This window comes from Pieris napi, chromosome 7 (assembly GCF_905475465.1).
Source record: "Pieris napi chromosome 7, ilPieNapi1.2, whole genome shotgun sequence".
In the NCBI taxonomy this organism is placed as follows: Eukaryota; Metazoa; Arthropoda; class Insecta; order Lepidoptera; family Pieridae; genus Pieris; species Pieris napi.
In genome coordinates, this window is record NC_062240.1 from 5,284,970 (window position 1) to 5,305,670 (window position 20,701).

Here is a 20,701-nt window from a genome sequence, read left to right on the forward strand (position 1 = left end):
TTATTATAGTAGATAGTTATTTTTATTGAACTAAAAAATTATTTCCTAGAAATAATATACATGGCAAAACGACGTTTGCCGGGTCAGCTAGTATTCATACAATATTTAAAAAAAAAAAAAAAAAACAAATCAATACGAAACAAGTGACTAACACTACAATGTCAAAGAATCCTCGCAGGTGCAGGAAATGGACCTCGGCTGCTTTCGACTTCCTGTCATCGATCGCACTTAATCACCAGCCATGACACAGACCTTGGAATCTAGCAATTCCTGTCACAAGACTTGCTATTTTCAGTATAATCGATACTTTACGTAAGTTTAAATTTAGCTTATTACTTCCAAGTTGTATCATTTGTAATGTTATATTTTAATCCGTAGTATAAAGGAACTTGCGGCGTTAGTCTAAAGACTGAATCTACCTTTTAGAACCAACTGAAAGCGACTGAAATCTCGAAAAAACTTAAAGATATATAAATCTATTTCCTTTCTTATCAAAGACCAAAACATTTTTCACAAAAAACCTTTTCAAAACGTCGTCTCTTCCGGACTATGGTTACCACCACCAGTAGGATTATAACAAGTCCTGTTTCCTCCTTTATCTTTTTGCACAAAACTGTATTTTAAAAGATTATTGTAATAATTATATAATGATATAGTTTTTATCTATAATAACTCTACACAATAGTAAGTTGTAGATATGTACTTTAGTGAAACAATTATACTGAAAATGTTAATTGAAAACAATTCTTTATTATTTTTTACGCAATTCCATCATTATGCAGTCAGTCTATAGCAACGCAACATCTATGTGTCATCATAGAGACATTTCTAAGTTTCAATATTTACTTCACAATATGTAATTGTAACAATAACAGTAATAATTCTCGATCGCAAAACACGTGACGAAACTCCGTCTATTTTCGTATTTGGCATGTGGCCACACCGCGCTTACATAGGTAAGAATTATCCTAATGTATTTAAGGTAGCTATAAAGTAATCATTAATACATATATGTAAAAAGATTTGCATTAGATCACGCCATCTGTGTCATTGGGAGAACATTATTGAGGGATAAAAGTATGCGTTAGACGAAATACCTTCTTATTTAAAAAAAATTGACAGACAACAACCCAGGTAGGCGCTCCGTAAGTGTACCCGTGATTATGTATTGAAATTTTAATTAAAGAAGTACAACTTTAGTCTCGACACACACTCACCCACACTTTGCACACCCACACACAGAACAAGAAAATTATTAGCACATTGTCTTTGTTAGATGTTCTTTATTTTCGTCGTACATACGGTGTAATCTGTTAAAAATTCTAAATATTACCTACTTAAAAAAAATTTAGATTATTAATAACTAAATACACTGAAACATCATTCCGTCGTTAGAAGACATCATTGTTGCAATCGGCGCTATGGTAGAGGGCCATTACCAGACCATTATTGAGTCTTTAAGTTTTACAAAGTTGCAGAGTGTTGCCTCATACAATATACATCGACCCTGATACATGCGAAACGCGTAATGACATTTCTATATTAGAATGATGCCAAATCAAAAACATAGGTATTGTTAGCCTAGGTCAGTGCTATCATAAAATACAAAGTTACCCACATAAAATTATAAAGTATCGCGGCATACACAAACATACACAAAGCGTTTGTAAGGCAGATCTTTCCACACACCACCACTATGTGGAACCAGTCGCCCAGTAAAGTATTTCCGAACCAATTCGACTTAGGGTCCTTCAAGAAAAGAGCGTACCAATTCTTATAAGGCCGGCAACGCCCTCTGTCAATGTGAGTGTCTATGGGCGGCGGTATCACTTAACATCAAGTGAGCCTCCTGCCCGTTTGCCCTCTGTTCTATAAAAAAAGCAATTGATATTAAGGCTAAAATTAAGCCTTAAACGTCAAAAGGTCATTAAATCAATTAATAGGAAAACTAATAAATAATACTAGGTTTCTTCTTAATATGAAATGATAAGAGCGAAGATCTAATTAAAATGTAACTTTGTAACGACCGTTACAGTGTAATCGGCTTTGATATAATGAGATTATGGACGAAAATAGTCTTTGTGGTTACTTTCCACGACCTCAGATTATTAAAGTTAAAGGCCAAATGGGTATATCATTGATTTTTTAATTAAAACTGCAATATTAGCTACGTCATAGCAGTGTTTACATAATTCATTTAAATTGAATTAACAAAACTGTTCAAATGACGATAGAAGCCAGGAAAATGCAATCAAATATAGTATATTTATTCTTATTTATGTACAAGAGACTTATTTAAACCTACAAAGTTTTTTTATATAATACTGGGTAATGCGTACACTTGAAAAAAAAAGTAAAATTTACTAAGCTATAGTAATAGTGCGTATAGGTTTGTTCTTATACTTTTTAAATTATATCACTTTTTAGATAGCTACGAATTATTATCAATGTAAAGGTAAGTGCTATTTGTCTAAATAAATTGCTAAATCTACCTATCCTTTCAATCTTCTATCCAGTTAACAACACCAGTAAAATTATAGTATAGTTGCACACATAACATCTGCGACCAGCTGAATCGACATTGGGTGGACCTGCAGCTAAAAGCAATTGACGGGAAATGCCACGGGACAGGAAGCGCTGGAAGTTTCTTGTTTTGGAGGCCAAGACACATTTTGAATCACAGAGCCGACTGAGTAAGTAAGATATCTCTGCAACCAACTTGGTTGGTTGGTAGATTCTATCTATTCGGATCACTACTATATACATGACATTAAAAGAACCTACAAATATACAAAATCTAATATATAAAATTCTCGTGTCACAATGTTAGTTCCCATACTCCTCCGAAACGGCTGTGCCGATTCTTATGATTTTTTTAAGTAAGTCTGAGAATCGGCTACTATCATTCAAACCCCTCAGTGATAAGGGGTGTCCACCCCAAATTTATTTTTTATTTTTAGGGCAAATTTTTTTGTTTTCATTTTTTTTTTTGATACAGCATACAAAAATATCCTTAATGTTCCTCTACGATCAACCCCTATTTTTATTTGTTAGTTAAGAACTTATAACTTGAACTGAGGTTAATATAGAGAAAAATCACAGAAAAACCTACAAAGTTTTCATTCCGGGAAACCGAACACTCTCAGGGGAAGCATAGTAAAATGTTTCATGTTGGTATGTACAGTGGCGGATTTATAGATTTGCCGCCCGTAGGCTATTCAATTTTTGCCGCCTCTAAATTTTGATATCTTAGTCCACAATCATATCAATTTTCTGTCAATAAAATTCCAACTTTATAATTTGTGCCCCATCATCCTCGTTACATCAACTTTTCCCATATAGTTATTATTATTGAGAACTATGGTACCGTGTTAGATCCTTGATTATTTTTACAGCAAAGAATTATCAAAAAACATTATTTTAAGGAAAAAATATCTCAATCGTATACCACTTTTAAAGTAAGGTAAGGTATGTCTTAAAACTATACAATACTTACAAAATATGAATTAAGCTTACGTAAAAAACATACATTTGGCGAACTTTGACTAACATTTATTATTACACTCACTAGATATTGAACTAGTTTTTTATTTAATAAAAATTAGTCAATTTTAGTCAGTATTTTTATTAGACCATCGATATTATATCGATTGAATTGGGTAAGCAGATCTCATAATTATTAGGTACATGGAGAAAAAATTATAGCAGTTAATAGTGAAGAATATATGTAAAAATTACTAAATTTCGATTACAATATCGAATCGCGATATTCTAAAAGTTCATAATCATTCATGTATAATTAGTAAAGCGTTTAGAAATTGTTCATGCAGAGATGTTGAAATATTTATTAATTAGCACTGTATACCTATGAGAATATTTCGATTTTTGTTAAATATTTTCATTTCTCTCCAATTTTCGAAATTCGTATTATATGTGTATAATAATTTTTTTTTAAATTTGTAAACCGAAATAAAAAAATTATGAACTAAATTTGCCGCCCCTTAAAATTTGCCGCCCTAGGCTCCAGCCTACTTAGCCTGCTGGTAAATCCGCCACTGGGTATGTACTATAAAGGTAGGCTAGGCATTAAGGAGAAATGAAGTTCGCGGTGGCAGCTAGTAATTAGATAAAAATACATAACGTAACAATGTGATTATGTCAAAGATTCATAATGTTATACATCTATTTCCTCATTTCACGTTTAGCCCCGTTTGATGGACCCCGAGGTCAAGGTGTCCGAGTCGTTGGCACTACACCAGATGCCAGTGACAATGTGAGCCCACTCATGCAAGTGACATTGAGATGCCGCCATAGCGAGATAACACGATCAACAAGATCGATCATCTAACAGTTTAATAATATAGAGCCCTTATTTGCAATGTTATAATAGGCCTTATTAAAATACATTCTGAAACTAGTATATTTTTTTTATATGATATTAAGAGGCAACGGGTATAAGTTATACCGCAGCCCATAGACACTCACATTGCCAGAGGGCTCGCCAGTGCGCTGCCGGCCTTTAAAATTTCGATAGCGAGATTTTATTTTTAAAAATATGTGATAAATTATACAAAAAATTTTCGCACGATATTTGACACTATACAAATCTAAGCAGTTTAAACAAAAGTTTAAAAAAAGGTTTAAAAAATTATTAAACATTTTATTGTTTTGAAATTAATTACCCAAATGTATTTTTTTCATCAAGAAACCGGTTAATTGGTTTAATTGTTATGATCATTTAAATATTTATCACTGCTGGTCCAATACTAAAAATAATTAATTTTTATTTCCTTTAAATAAGAAGAATCTGATCATGAATATGTTCCCTTTGATGAACTGAATACATATTAACAGATTTGATAAACTATATACCCGAAGGAGGAAGTTGAAAAAACTGGATTAAAGGTCTAATACCTGCAGCTGAGTTTCATCATCGGACGTCAAGGCAAAATACAAAATACCATCCGTTTCACCTCGACGTCCGTCGTTCCACAACAGAGCGTTTTCTAAGGCAGTTTTTGCCGCGCACCACCACTATGTGGAACCAGCTGCCCACAGAAGTATTTCCGAACCAATTCGACTTAGGGTCCTTCAAGAAAAGAGCGTACCAATTCTTGAAAGGCCGGCAACGCACTTGCGAGCCTTCTGGCATTGTGAGTGTCCATGGACGGCGGTATCACTTAACATCAGGTGAGCCTCCTGCCCGTTTGCCTCCTATTACATAAAAAAAAAAAAAAGAAGACAAATTATTATTTGTCCTTTATATGAAACGGAAGTATTCGGAATTGTATGCAAAACAACAGGAACTGGATGAAATCACCGGTCCAGAATGGCGATGGTTATTTTAAGATCGGCATTCCGGTGTTTCTCAGAAAACCGGAATCTTGGCGAGCTCACCTTGTCACACAGCCACGTGGCGGAGTCCTGACCATTTGAATCACCACAATATTTACATATCAGAGGAAAACGGAAGTAACGAATGTAAGTGCATACTTTAATTATTAGTAAAGATATATTTACGAGCAATGATTTCTGAATATTTTCATCATAGGCTATTTCTTTCTTTTAATGGTAGCTAATAATTTATATAAATGCACATATATACTATATATGTTGAGCAGTGTTGGCCAAGTGGCTTTAGCGTGCGACTCTCATCCCTGAGGTCGTAGGTTCGATCCCCGGCTGTGCACAAATGGACTTTCTTTCTATGTGCGCATTAAACATTCGCTCGAACGGTGAAGGAAAACATCGTGAGGAAACCGGCTTGCCTTGGACCCAAAAAGTCGACGGCGTGTGTCAGGCACAGAAGGCTGATCACCCACTTGCCTATTAGATTGACAAATAATCATGAAACAGATACAGAAATCTGACGCCCAGGCCTAAAAAGGTTGTAGCGCCATCGATTTTTTTTGATACTATCCAGACTACTACCTCCACGTAAACCATATTATAATACATGGTATTCTGTAGATATACGAGTTATACAAAAATTTGTATACATAATTAACAAACACATTATTTACTTAACATTTTATATACAGAAATAATAAATTAACGTCAACATACTGAACGCTTGAACATCATTAAAATAATTAAGAGTTGTTTAGTTTTCAAATATTATTTCTTACGACCCATTCATTTTAATGGTTAAAATAAACTCGTATTATGCTTTGAGAATTTTGTAAATAAATATTTGAACAAAAAGTTTGTTAAATGTAGCATTCGAAGTATATATACATATACAATAATAACATAATTCTGAATTTTATCTAATATATAAAATTCTCGTGTCGCGATGTTTGTGGTTAAACTCCTCCGAAACGGCTCGACCGATTCTGATGAAATTTTGTGTGCATATTGGGTATAACTGAGATTCGGACAACATCTATTTTTCATCCCCCTAAATGTTAAGGGTAGTCCCCTAAATATTTTTTTTTTATTTTTAGATATTTTTTCTGTTTTTATTTTTTTATGATACAGCATTAAAAATACATACAACCCATAACTTTCACCCCCCTACGATCAACCCCTATTTTTTCATTATAAATGATATACATGGCAAAACCGACGTATGCCCGGTCAGCTAGTAATAATATAATTTGACTACCTACTTGACACCCTCATAGGTATATTTTTTTTGTTAATTTATGCCTTTATTTTAACTGCTTTAAGTAAGTATTGACATAAAAGTCACCGCCGGTACAGATTCTGCTCAAAGACAGTAAAGCAGTAACGATGTCTAACTTATATATGACAACAAAGAATTTAAAAAATAAAAATTCCACGCAAAGAAGCTGCAAGATACTGTAACGAGTAATACATCTGCTGCTTGACATAGTATTATCTGCGGAATCTTGGTAGAAATACAGCAATGGTTGGTTTGATGTAATAGCTGCAATGCAGCGTTCATACAACTGTAACATGTTTATGTACGGACTATCGAAGGTGAACAGGCCGAAAGGTTGACACGATGCCAACCGCGTGCGTCGAAATAATAAACACTGCGCTCAGCATCAAAAAACAGACCGATTTTAACCAGTGAAAATTTTCCGAAAAGCAGTGTACATTACAGCTTGATATCGAGGATGAATCATCTCTTAACTGGTAAATTACTTGTTTGTTACACGCCTAGTTTTACGAAATGTACAGAAGATTGATGATAAATTGATTTGTTTTTATAATACACCATATATTGGAATCTTCGTTTATTGTTCCAACATAAGTTTTGCCATAATAGGCAGTATGGAAATAAATTGTTATATTGTCGAATTATAAGGGCTTTTCTACGATACGTGAATCTACGATAAACATTTAGTTCTTGTCACAATATCTAATTAGGTACATATTTTAAATAAAAACAAATTGACTTTACATGTCCTGAAACAACAAGTGATTCACTAATGGATCAACTTGTTTGATTTTTTGTTAATTATTTACTTAAAACGGCGAATTAAGTACTTATTAGAATTATAATAAAATTAAGAAATAATTTAAAATTGGAATCTAAATTTGAACAATTTTATCATAGAATCGTAGCATCAGTAAAATGGCGCTGGTTGCAGAATAATAGTTTCAATGACTCAACAGAATCATTGGTTAGAAAAAATAATGAAATCAACACCTGCGATACAATTGTTCGGCTATTGTTACCAGAGGCTAATTGTGATGCAGCATATGATGCTGAACGCATACGCGTTGATGTCGAACGCAAGGACTTGTGTAGCAAGTTTTGTTTTTTTGGGTTTTTAACGGACTAAATGATTGAAAAAGTACAATACGGTATCATTATTTTTCGAAAATATTAAATATTGTCCTAAAAAGCGTACATAACTGTAATCTAATATTTTAGTTTGATTAAATCGTACTTGACGAAATTTTTTCGGAATACAAAGTCCAATTAGTTTACGTGATTCATTAAGGCTTATTCATTTAATACATTTTCGTAAGAGGAACTAAACGCAAATCTGTATACTTTCTGTTGTCGGATAACATTGATTTGTACAAAGCAAGTTATTACGTGCTCTATATCCATAAGCGTTAGTGAATGGGAGCACGTGTTGACAGCCATTGGGTTGGTTTAAGGTTGCATAATAATTTATTCGCAAGGTTGATAGCGGTGAAAGAGGCCCGATGTGCAATAATAGTCGGTTCTCATGTAGGTACATTGAATATAATCAGTAATGTACGAAAGCAGTCTTCACAATAAAGATAAAAATAGATGATAAAATTGTTTGTTGATAAGCTAACCTCAATTTAGCTCTTTGTAAATTTCGTAAAAGCCTCCACACGTCATCTTTCGCTAGCCATTTAAGGCTTTTAATAATTAAGCTCTCGGTCACGTACTTGTTAACGCAATGACCGTAAACTTTTCGGACAACCGATTTTAGTCTCTAAACCTAGGCAAATATAGATCAAACTAGAATTTCACACGGGCCTTGTTAAAACAAGAGCGTTTGAATGAAAACGTTCTTCGACCTTGACGCGTCATCTTATCTGGGGGCAACAAAATCTCACAAACATTAAGCGATAAGTAAATAGATATAACCTTGAGGATAATTACGTGCGAGATTTGGCGATAAGGATCCACATAGTTAAAAAAGGGAGCGATAGTTGCGAACCTTGAATGCATTGCATAACTATAGAGCACTGACCTGCGTAACCATATCCCAATAGAAGCCGTCGAGCATGGATTTTCCATGTTGATGTTGTCGGCAGAGGGCTGGCCATAGAGAGGCCCGGAGAGGGCTGTTGATGGGCCAGGAGTTCTCTCTAATGATGAGCTTGAGGTCTCGTTTGCGGCTCTGTTGGATGAGCGGTTGGATCTCTTCGTATGTCTTGAGGGGTGCTTTCTTGCCTGCGAATAAGGGTGAAGGTAAGCACTGCGTCCAGACAGTATTGGAATCATTGGGAGCGAGGCTCTCAGCGCTTGGCGCTCGAAACGCGGCGGGTTCTATGTACATCGCAATGGAGACGCGCAGCACATGCTTTCGGTGCGCGCGCGCATGCGGCACTGCCGCCGGCGGACGCAAGCTCACCCAGCCTCCGGAAAATGCGATAGCGGCAAACACTGTCACACTTCGATTGTTTATTTAACCGATTGAATGCTTTCTTGGTCGATAAGGCCCTTATACATGAAAAAAATATTTTGGGACTACAGAATAGGTAAAATATTAAGACTTTAGTAGGTTTATTTATACAAAAGCTAAGTGAATGTAATTATTGAATACAACTGGTAATATTAACTCAAACAAATTTAGTTAGAGCTATAAATTTTTGTTAATAACAGCTTGTCTTTATGTCCAAATCAAATTATGACTTCACAATCAACAACTCACCACATCTAAAAAAACAATGTTAAAAGTACATAACACAAAAATAGGCAATGAATTATTGCACAAACGCATTCAGTATTGGACATTCGCCAAGCGAACAAACACCGTACTAAGAATGATTTCAAGTATTTGCATTCGAGAAACAATAATGTCGAATGATTTATGCAACCCTACATAAAGCGTATTGATCACCAGGTATGGGTGCATCCAGAAATACTTTAAATGCAATCATTTATTATGATTTACATATTTGAATCATGACTTCTTTAGAAAATTATTTCCTTATTCCAATCGGCAATGGTGCCAAGAATTAGCTACAAAGTAGAACTTATGGGTAAAAATTTTGTAATTCTCAGTTGTGTAATATAGTTAAAAATGGTATTTAGATTATAGAATTTTTTATTGATTTACTACTTTATAACAAGTAACAATAATAATGCATAAATTACGTTTTACGCCTAAAAACGAACGGAACGAGTCCCAAGTGTATACCCCACTCTTCCAAATCTACCAAATTCCCAATTCTACCAAATCTTCCCAATTCTACCAAATTATGTAAGACTCACTCCATTATATAAGGTAGAATACACGAAGTAAATCCGATTATATCATTTATTATTTTGGTACCATATTCTTACATATGAATAATTATTATTATATCTAATTGATGGTAATAACGCGCTGTATTAAAATATAGTGTATTTAAAATATTTAGTTTATAATGCGAAGGAAATTAAAAAATTATATTGGTATCTTAGACCACACCCCGCAACGCACAGTTAAATCTTACCACAACTGATAAGGTGAGGTTATCAACGCCGCACCGATTAGTGTTCAAGTTTAATTTAAACCGTTTGTTTGGACAAAACAGCAACTTTATACTATTTTAAACTCTTGTTTTTTATCAAACTTATTACATTATTATAATTGCACACTCACTATTTAGGTTTTTTTTATAATCGAAACTTAATTTTGTTTAATGTTTATTTTATCGATAATTTTCATGGAATACCAAAAAAATATAACATGAGACCAAATGGATCCTTTTTTATTAAATACGTTAACGATTTAAATTTTCTAAATCTATAGTTAAACTTTACTGAATTAGTGTCTATAGTTTTTATAGATGTCAACACTGCTTATTCGGCCTTGGGTGCTGGCTAGATTAAAAAGTAGTAAAATAAAAATGAATAAACAGTAAGAAGTTTTATATGTATAAGTAAGATTAAATAAAACTTTAAGTTTTTTTTAATCAACGTGATCATATCATTCATTCGTCATTAATATCAATTGGATTAAGCGTATAAAGTTAAATACCGAACTCATCAGATTAAATACATAATAAATCAACCACTTATATAGATCAAGTGTTGATAAAATTCCTTTCATTTATAAAAAAATATTTGAATCATAAATAATAATTCTTGATAAGTAAGAAAATAATTATTGCTCCCCCCTAAATTTCCCTATTTTATCTCTCTTTAGACGCCGTTCCATAAGAAAATAACAACACTCCAACAATCAGTTTATAATAGTGATAGATAGTCTGTGCGATAAGAGAACCGCCGTGATATTTGGTGTCGCTGCAGTGCTATTTTATCTTTTTTTATGCCGACAACACTGTTCACGTCATCATAATTCGATAGTAATCATTTTGATGTTACATATAATTTTTTTAAGCAAAAAAATAAAATGGGGTTCAAGTGCACAGGCGCTTATTAAAGATTTAAGTTGGCGCCTGGTAGATAGTACCGGTGACCGCAGAGCTGGCACTTTCCTGGCTCAAAGAATAAGTCTCGCAATACAGCGAGGAAATGCTGCCAGCGTTAAAGGTACACTGCCACAGGGACCAAACTTTTTAAATTTGTTTTGATTTTCATTTTATTTATTTTCATTTTTTTAAGTATTTATGTTATGTAAATAAATGACGCGTTGCGTAAGAATTATATTAGATCGCACTGCCAAGTTCTCTTACCGCACCGACTACTTACTGCCTTAGTTGGTCATCGTGTACATTATTGAAAATTATTATTTCAAGAAATTACATAATATTTTTTTTCATAAACACAGTAAGACTATAACCAAAGCAAACTATGTGTGTATGTTTAACACCACTCAACATTTTATATACGTTACTTTGAATGCGAATCTAGTAAAAGTTAGGTAGGAAACAATATCGAAAAAGAGTGTAGTTCTGTGTGCGTTTGAAGGTAATTAATATTTAGCGTTACAAATATCTATTCACCCGCGGCCCATTGTTTGTTAGAGATATCAGTTTCCCAATTTAATTGTTTGACTTTTGACCCTTTGACAATTCGACCGTATATAAACAACGATATCGTCAAAAATATTGCTAATTGATCTAAATTATTTTTAACTATAAATCATCCGTGTAACAAGACATTATCATTTATGACTCATAAGATACTATCAGTCATAAGTCGATTTGCGTCACATTGTACAACACTGATATTCTTTTACTTAGAAATAAGTAACTGGCCGTTTTGTCATTCGTTGGTGTACTGATTAGTACTGCCGAATATTATTTATATTCAATATCAAAACGTGCCCCGATTAAAAAAATGCCCTTTTCATAGACTATTACGGGTCTTACTAAGTCGTCTAAATCACTATGACTATTTTATTATAAAATATTTTAAAGAATTGTGCAATTCCCCTACAAAATTCAATGGCCAAAAAGGCAGATTTAAGGAAGCAATTAACGAATGACTCTGAGTGGGACTCTTAGAGACGGTTTCTATTTATATTCTATAACGCTTTAAAATCAGGTTCAATTATATTTATGTGTGTTTATTTACGTTTTAGCTAATCTAAAAAAAAATTGATTTAATATCAATAGTTGCGGTGCTTCTTTATCTAAAATCATACTCTATTTACTAATCCATAAATAAATGAAACTATTAAAATTGCCATCAAACTTAAATCGGACAAAGCATTAAAGTTGCTTATTATATTGGTGGATTATGAATTGTACGTTATTTTCCTCCGTAAATTTTACTTGCAAATGATTTATAGTGTTGTAAAATGAGAGCCTTAAGCCGTATGAATGGGATAGGATTAAGCGATAAAATAAGGAGAGCGTCGGCGGTATGGAATGGTAGAAAATGTATTTTCCTATTAGAAAAGATCAAACATGAAGGTTGTAGGGTCTCTTCGTATCCTAACATATGGCAGCGTCTGTTTTCTTCCTTTTCTTTATTATTGTATGTAGTAGTTACTTGTTGAGTAGGTCGTCGAATTTTGAATATGACAAGCCAGTTTTCCCATGTTTCTCTTCCCTGTACAAGCTTTATGTACATATATATTGTTCCAGGTATACAAGAACCACGGAAGAGTATCAGGTCACCCACAACACAGCGTCCGTCTGATTAGCTACCATGTAATTGTGTAATTTTTAAATGAATAAAAATTGGAAAGAAAATCGGACGTTTTAAGCATTAGGGCTTGCGTTGGGAAGTATTATAGGTATAATTTAAAGTGAAAGTGAAATATTATAACTTAAAATATTTTACTTAGATCAACAAGCTTGTAACAAATATACTCTAGATACGAAATTAATAAATAGTTCTAATGTAGAATATGTAATAATTTAATTCCGTTGGCAAACAATGACATCTACCGAGGTAATCGAAAATCGTGATGCAATTAATTGAATCACAATGTAAACAACATTTACATACAAGCTAAATGCAGATGTCGCTAGTGCATTCTAATTTACAATAGTTTTGTTTCTTATTCATGTCAGAAGAATGTTCTTTTCTAGAGAAACAGAAAACATAGGCGCCTCTAGATGGGAGTCGGTGTTTCTGTATGTATGTGCCATATAAATAATGGTCTAAAACCCAAGATATCGGGTTACCAGCGACCGAATTAGTCAAGGCCGAATACCTAAAAAGTGACACAGGGTGGGCTTTTAAAAAAAACCAAAACCTATCTGTTTAACATTATGTAGAGGACACTATGAGTTATTTTTCCAATAGTAATGTATCCGGCAGAGTCGCGGCACTGATTTCGTCATTCAATTAATTTCAACAGCGCAGTCAATCCGTAACTATGCTTGGTGTAAACGTCAGTTTTAGAATCTAAAATTGAAATGAATTTATTGAAAAATGTACATAAATGTAATATATAATAAAAAAAACATTAGGTGTTGGTTTTAAGATATGTTGATTCTGTCAGAATCGTGAAAACGGTCCCCAATATTATAACAAGGACTATGTTATTCTTCGTTTTCATTGAATTCATGTGCTTGCTCCATAATTAAAAGAAATATATACACGTGAAGTAACAAGAAATGGCAATTAACATTACTAATTACACTTTTTACGATTGCGATAGGTCAGCATCAATGTCAATACCTCCACCTACCTAGGGCCTTGTTTGCGAACGCGTTTTATCGCATTGACCATAAAAAAACACCGAAACATTTTTTTTTGGAGTTTATGGCCTGGTATCTAGACCTTTAGGCCAAACACCGATACATATTCTCTTTGGTTTGCGGATAAAACTTTAACGGATATGAACACGAATTTGTTAATTCGACGTTCATAGATAACTATTTAACATTTTTATTAGCGTATGTAATGTTGCCATATTAATGCTATTGATCTGATTTTGGTATTCTGGATTTTCAATAAAAAATATTATTGCCATTATATAAAGCCAAGTAAATAAAGTAATAAATTCTTCTATAGTTTATTGTCGCAGACGGAAAGAGGGTAGAAGATTATGCGCATATATTTTGCACAATGTGGTCCTCGATGAATGAGGTTGGAGGGATCATTCAAACAGGGAAACTCATTCGTTCCTACTTCTTTGTTCCTTTCTATTAAGGTGAAGCCTACGTCGCAGAGAGATGTTGTTATTAGTACCGTATTTTTATTAGTAAAGGCATTTTATTTTATTAAAACAATGCCTAAACCTTACGACTTGGGTAAATATTCCTTTTTTACGAATCGTAGCTAGTTTGACATCCGACAGATTTTAGAATTTTAAATGCGGCCTTTGAGCTGTTTTTACTTTAAAAAAAAAAAGGAAAATCTAGTTTGAGTCAGAAAAAAACATTTCTTTTAATTATTTCCCCTAAATGTATCTTAATATACGAATTAATTTGGTTATTTTCGGTTAACAATCACAAAAGTTAACATTTACTTACAAAATATCCCTCAATTATATAACTCTTACATCTAAAGTCACGTATCGCTTTATCAATGTAGCGAATAATCAAAAAAACTGTAACCGTTTTCTGAATATAATAATAATCTTTATAATTGAATCATCCCGGAATGACTCAAAGCCAGCAATGAATTTTCAATTCCTTCCGAGAAGGATATCAAGGTTTTCCAAAATGAGGAAAAGTTAAATAATATCGCCTAGAGTATTTTTAAAATTTAAATTAAATAAGTAAACTTCGTACGATTGTCGAAAGCAGTCCGAATCCTGCTGGATAATTAATATAGAGAATAAGACTTGATATTAATTTTCAATTTAATTAAACAAATTTAATATAGGAAAGTGTAAGTAATAACACTAACCAAATAATACACTTTGTGGTAATTACATAACAACCTACAATTCAACACGCCATACGATTAATACAATTTGGAGAAAGTTAATCTCACTTAATTTTGAAGCTTTCCATTAATTTCGCGTAAGGTAATTACGGCTTGGCAAACCAGTGGCCACTAGACTTGGCTACATATAATTTAATAATATCTTCATATTATATAAATGGATGTACGACTACATTACCGTTTCATACTATGTATTTTTATTGGTATTATTGATAAACATTATTTAATAAATTCCGGAAAGTCTTACTCTTAAACGTATTAATAGCGTTAAATATTAAAAAATTATCTTCAAGTTTTTTGCAAAGTAACACGAGATTGATAAGAATAGATTGAATAAATATTCTGAGGCGTACAATACTTTTATAACTAAAGACCGAAATATTTAATGACTGGTTAAAACGCATTGTTAGGTGGAAGATATTCCTAAAAAATATGTTTTATTTTCTGTCTGTATTGAAGTCGGTAATTTATTTTAAATAACCACAGCATCTGACAATATAAATTTTCTCTTGAAATCCTTCTCAACAAAGTATTAGACAACAAAGTGTTCTCATGAAACAGTGTACTTCCTTTACATTGATAAGAAAATAAACAACCTTAATCACATCTTCATCGATAACAATGTCAAGAGATTCTTATACAGCGTTATCTATTTATAAATACTGCGATTTGAAAAATCTTTTCCGAGTCACCTACCCATAGCTACGTCATTCGTTCCGTAGCCGCAAAAATTAATTAAAAGCATTAATCGAAGAATTATCTAAATGTCATCATTTTTTTAGATTATTTTTTATATAAGAGGGGAGCAAACGAGCTTGCGGGACGACCAAAAAGGGCAGTCTTCGCAGCCCATAGCCACCCATTTTTATGTGGGTGCGTTGCCAGCCTTTTAGGGAGGAGTATACTCGATTTTTAAACATTTGGAGGTCGTATCTCTGAGTGAAGTACCTCGAGTACCTACTACATAGGTCTTCCACGAATTACATTTACCCCCTATTCATATTCATGAGTAATTCGAATTGCATCATTTTAACTACATGTCTTTTTTCATCACATCGTAAACACAAGATGACAGAACGAAACCAAGGAGTACTTTAGTTAAAAGAGTGCAACTGCATTAGTTTGTATGACAGGTCAGTTCGGCAAAAGCGTTTTTAGGGATTCCCGTAAAATTAAAATTACGTAAAATGATTGAAGTAGGTATATGAGTCGGGAATGTTTTATACTTTTGTAGTGTTTCTTGAATATTTTTTTTATTAAGTAATTTGATAATATTAGTCATATTCCAGACTTACAATATACCGTTGGTAAAAATATTGTTATCAATGAAAATTTAATGCACAATAATATGCACGCAGCGTTATCGCTTATGAATCAATTGAAATCTTGGCTAGGTTATGGCATACTGTGAAGTATAAACAATTGAACGTGAATTACGTATCGTTGTTTCACAACAATTCCTCATTCATACAAAATTCACAGAAGCTATAGTTTTAGGGTAACTTAGTAACTATAGTGACGTGAACGGAAACATCTGGATTTTATTTTTAATATTCTCGTTGTTTTTTTAGAATTGACTAAAATGTCTTGCCGAGTCTTAAAGGGACAGGTTAGTTCTATAACAGAATAATATACTTAAAACCATGATGCAGATTCTATACTCACCACATACTGTAAAGGAACATAGATTGTCTATCATTTAGGTCAGTCAGTATTATTAAATATTAAGATCTAAGAACAACTACTCATAAAAATAACTATTTTCTTAATTTACTACAAAATATATATTATATGCAATAATTTACAAAAACAGATTTTTTTATGATCATAAAAGGATTTTAATTGATTATGATAAAGCCACATCAAATTATCAAGTTTTCTCTATCAAGAATTTTGACTTTAAATTTATATATTGATGATTCAGTTTATTCTATACGTAAATACATACTGACATTTAAAGAGTAGGAAAATTAACAATAATGTGACAGATACAAAAAGTGGCATGTATTTCACTATAATGTTTTCCAGCTTCAATAATAGTCATGATAAGACAAGTAATTTGCAAAGGAAGGTGTTATCTCCATGACCTAAATTCGGCGAGTAAATTAACTAATGATATTTCTTAGATAAAACAAGTCTGAAGGTTTTTGTAAAAACTTTTGAAAAGGGTTTTTACCAATCATATGTATATGTTAAAAATTTAATTAAATAACTATAACATTAGCATTTTGAATACATTCTAATTTAAATGTTAGGATTCTATTTTTAAAAGATCTCTGCCATTATAAATTTTCTGTTAAAGATAATAATCATTAATAACTCTGAAACACAAAATTTATTGTTCAAATGATGCTAGGTAAACAATAGAATTCATGTTTGACAAATTAAGAGAGGCTTGTCAAAGAGACCAAAACCATATTTGTTCAAACCTATAGATTGAATAATGAATGTTATTTGTATCATTTTAACTGCAATATCCATTATGTTTGGTTTATAATAAATATATATATACAAAGTTTATAATATAATAATTTTTAAGTACATAGTTTATTTACTGTTTTTATTCATTATAATAACAAAACATATATATATAACATGTTATACAATTTAATTTGGCATATTTATATATGATTGATAAATAATTTCGGTTTTTACAAACCAATAAAACATTTTTATGAGCAATACCGGTATGGATTACAAGACATCTGCAAATAATAGCGGACATGTGCTTTCTAATGATTGATTGTGTGGTTTAATATTACCAGTCTACACATGTCTATATGTTTTATTGAAACCCTATAAAATAAAGATTTTTGTAACAACCTAGTTTCATTTAATTACAGTTTTACATTTTTTTTTAAATACAGTTTATAGTTATACCTGGAGAAATGCATAAGATTCTTATTAATAGACATAATCACTTAAGTATCTTTTTTAATAAGTTAGAATTATGTATGTCAAAAAAAAGCTTAACTGCTGTAGATAATCAGCATAATTACCCTGTATAAGATAAAATAAACAGTAGAATCACAACTCTTAAATCAATATTTACAAGATGATAAACCACTGTGTATGAATCTTTAATCATGAGAAAAAATTATTAATTACACAGCTAATTAATTATCTTATTTCTGTCATTGTTGACATTACTAATTGTAACATCCAAATACTGTTCACAAGTAATTTAGAATTATGGGTTAACTCACCTGGAGGACTATCCGTTAAAATTGTGATCCCTGATGGGTCAACATGAGGAGGAAAAGCTTCATACAAATCAGCCTCCTCTTCAAGCACTGCCGACAACATCACGGAGGGCATTCCGGCCTGGGCCTCACTCACTAATGACTAGACACTTCACAACACTACACTAACCCAGTCACCTATCTCACTCAGAACTCACACCAATGAGCTCCAGTGAGCCATTCCCCCCATAGGCCGTAGACCTAAGTTAAATCTTGCTGCACCATCTTCAAATCTGAAACCAATTATCTCTATATAATCACTGAAAACTGTGTTAGGACAGCAAATTACTTTATAAACGACACTATCGCGAAGATAAGTTATCAGCGCTCACGATGAACGATTTGAATCGCGCTAGATCAACTACGATTCTGAATTAATTATCCAATTGGATATAATTAAAGTGTTGTACAGATCAGCTGATTACCTTAGCTGCCAGGAGGGGCTCGCTATTACAGCTATTTTAAGATCGTACGGTAGCTGATCTCGCGATAGTCAATGTCACTCCGAGCAACGCCCGTCTACTGTCAGCAATGTAAAGTATTGTATATGAAACTTACCGAAATCGTGACGATAAATTATTTGGAGCAGAATTTGCGACTCCGTATTTACCGCTTTGGAGTCCCCGCGGCGACTAACCCGAGCTGGCTGCTCCCGGCGCAACGTAATCACGGATGGGATAATAGTGTCGAGTGGCCTGTGGGAGCCGACGCGATTACTTTGTCACTTAAACGAACCACACAGTACAACACACAGTTATGTTATTAACTAACGTATACAGGAATAGAAGATACATAGGAATAAACACTTAATAAGGAATAGTTTGCTACCTTTGTTTCATATAATCAAATTATCGATGTATCCGGTGAAAGTCATTCAACGATTTTCATTCTCAATACCAGTCGTAAATCGCATCCGTGTGGAAACTAAATAATTTTGGTACTTTTTATTTGAGTATATCGTATGAGATAAATTGGATTAACAAGAATACAGTTTTTTATAGTTAGGTTTAGTACTAGCAGCAACCGTCACCGTGTATTGAATATTCATTTGATTTTGCTAATCAAAGTTGAAAAGACCAAAAATCAAATTTAGCACTTAATAGTAAGGGTTGCCAACTTTGAAAATTATACTGTCAGTCGTCAGAGATTTGTTTTATTTAAGTCGAACGCACTCCCCAACCCGATAGCATTCAATATTAACATTTAACAGTATTAAATAATCTAATAACATCTAAAAAACATTACTTTACGTCATTTCTGAAAAAAATAAGGAACATCAAACATTAGTTACTCGTTTATGTAATAAATAAGATATAATTTTTTTTTAGATTTAATTTAATTTTATTATATTATTTATTCAATTTAATAACTAGGTATATTTCATAACTTTTTAGCTAAGTAACAATAGGTCTATATAGAGTTCTAATAAATAATTAAAACTCCTTTATTTGTTTAAAAGGTAAGTACTACAAAGGTCATTATGGTCATTCAAAATTCTTGGCATAGCTGCTAATTTTATGCATATTCTATTTCTTTTTACTTGTAGATTGTCTTATTCCCATCTCGCTCGCGCACGCTCGGCGCCCGGCTGGTTTAAAAAGAATTCGTTAGTGGGCAACTTCATTCTGTTAATTTTGTGTCACGGTGTGCGCGCAACGTAAAATTTTACTCTCATCAATTTTTCATAACGCGCCTAAAGAAGTATAATTTCAAAAACTGCAAAATACCTACAACAAAAAAGATATGAATTTTTGAAACCTCGCTGGCAGAAAACATTTAAAAAACACAAAAAAATGTATAACTCGAAAACTACAAAAAATCGCGGAACATACATGGGGTATTTTCGTATAACCCCAGGTGTGAGGAATCTAAAAAAAAATTATTGACGTCACTAGTTGGACCATCCTGTATATGTATAATTTCGTCCGGAAGGTAAACATAATGATATAGTTTTTTCATAATTGAGAATGATAAACAAAAACTTTAGGGATGTTCTAACCGCAGAATATCTTTCTTCTTAAGTAAATAAAGATACTGTATTTATCAACTAATTAAAATGAATCATAGAAATTTATTTATCTTGAAAGGTAATACACGACTTTACGGAAGCGCTTCATCCAGTATTCAAAAGTGCAAAATAATTTAAAATATTTTTTGTGTCCTTTAATAATAACTGTTTTTTAGTTTTGAGACCTATTTTCAAAATGTTGTGGTCTGTAAAAGTTAATTACCTATTAGTAAGTAGCTATTTACCAAAAGGTATTAAATAAATAAGTAAGGTGACCAACTATATTCATTTATTGAGTTTTCTACTCGTTTTTCGCAAACCGTACCCTTTTTAAATCCTGTACTCTGTAAGTACTCATTTGTGTAATTTAGTTTTAATTGAAATTTCCTTATGTTGTCCAGGCACTAATGCTGCTGTTGAAAGGGTATTTTCACTAGGGAATGATTATTGGAGCAGTGCGAAGTCGCAACTTTCTGTAAAAACATTATCTGCCGTCTTAACAGTCATATTTAATATGCAAAATGA

General features: G+C 32.5%; 1 protein-coding gene across 11 annotated transcripts in view; it reads right to left on the reverse strand.

Annotated features, from left to right (window-relative positions):
* The window catches only part of LOC125051184 (GTPase-activating protein skywalker), a 68,120-nt gene extending 48,880 nt beyond the window's left edge, over positions 1-19,240 (reverse strand). For 3 of the 11 annotated variants that reach the window (XM_047651378.1, XM_047651371.1, XM_047651377.1), the window contains exons 1-3: positions 18,727-19,235; positions 18,133-18,401; positions 8,652-8,854 (exon numbers count right to left, since the gene is read on the reverse strand). In XM_047651378.1, the coding sequence (XP_047507334.1) occupies positions 8,652-8,854; positions 18,133-18,244 (315 nt within the window). In that variant the 5' untranslated portion in view covers positions 18,245-18,401; positions 18,727-19,235. Of the gene's footprint in view, positions 1-8,651; positions 8,855-18,132; positions 18,402-18,593; positions 18,613-18,726 lie in introns of those variants that run through there. The other 8 variants (XM_047651372.1, XM_047651373.1, XM_047651375.1 and 5 more) reach the window with 8 other exon arrangements.
* Positions 19,241-20,701: the final 1,461 nt, after the last annotated feature.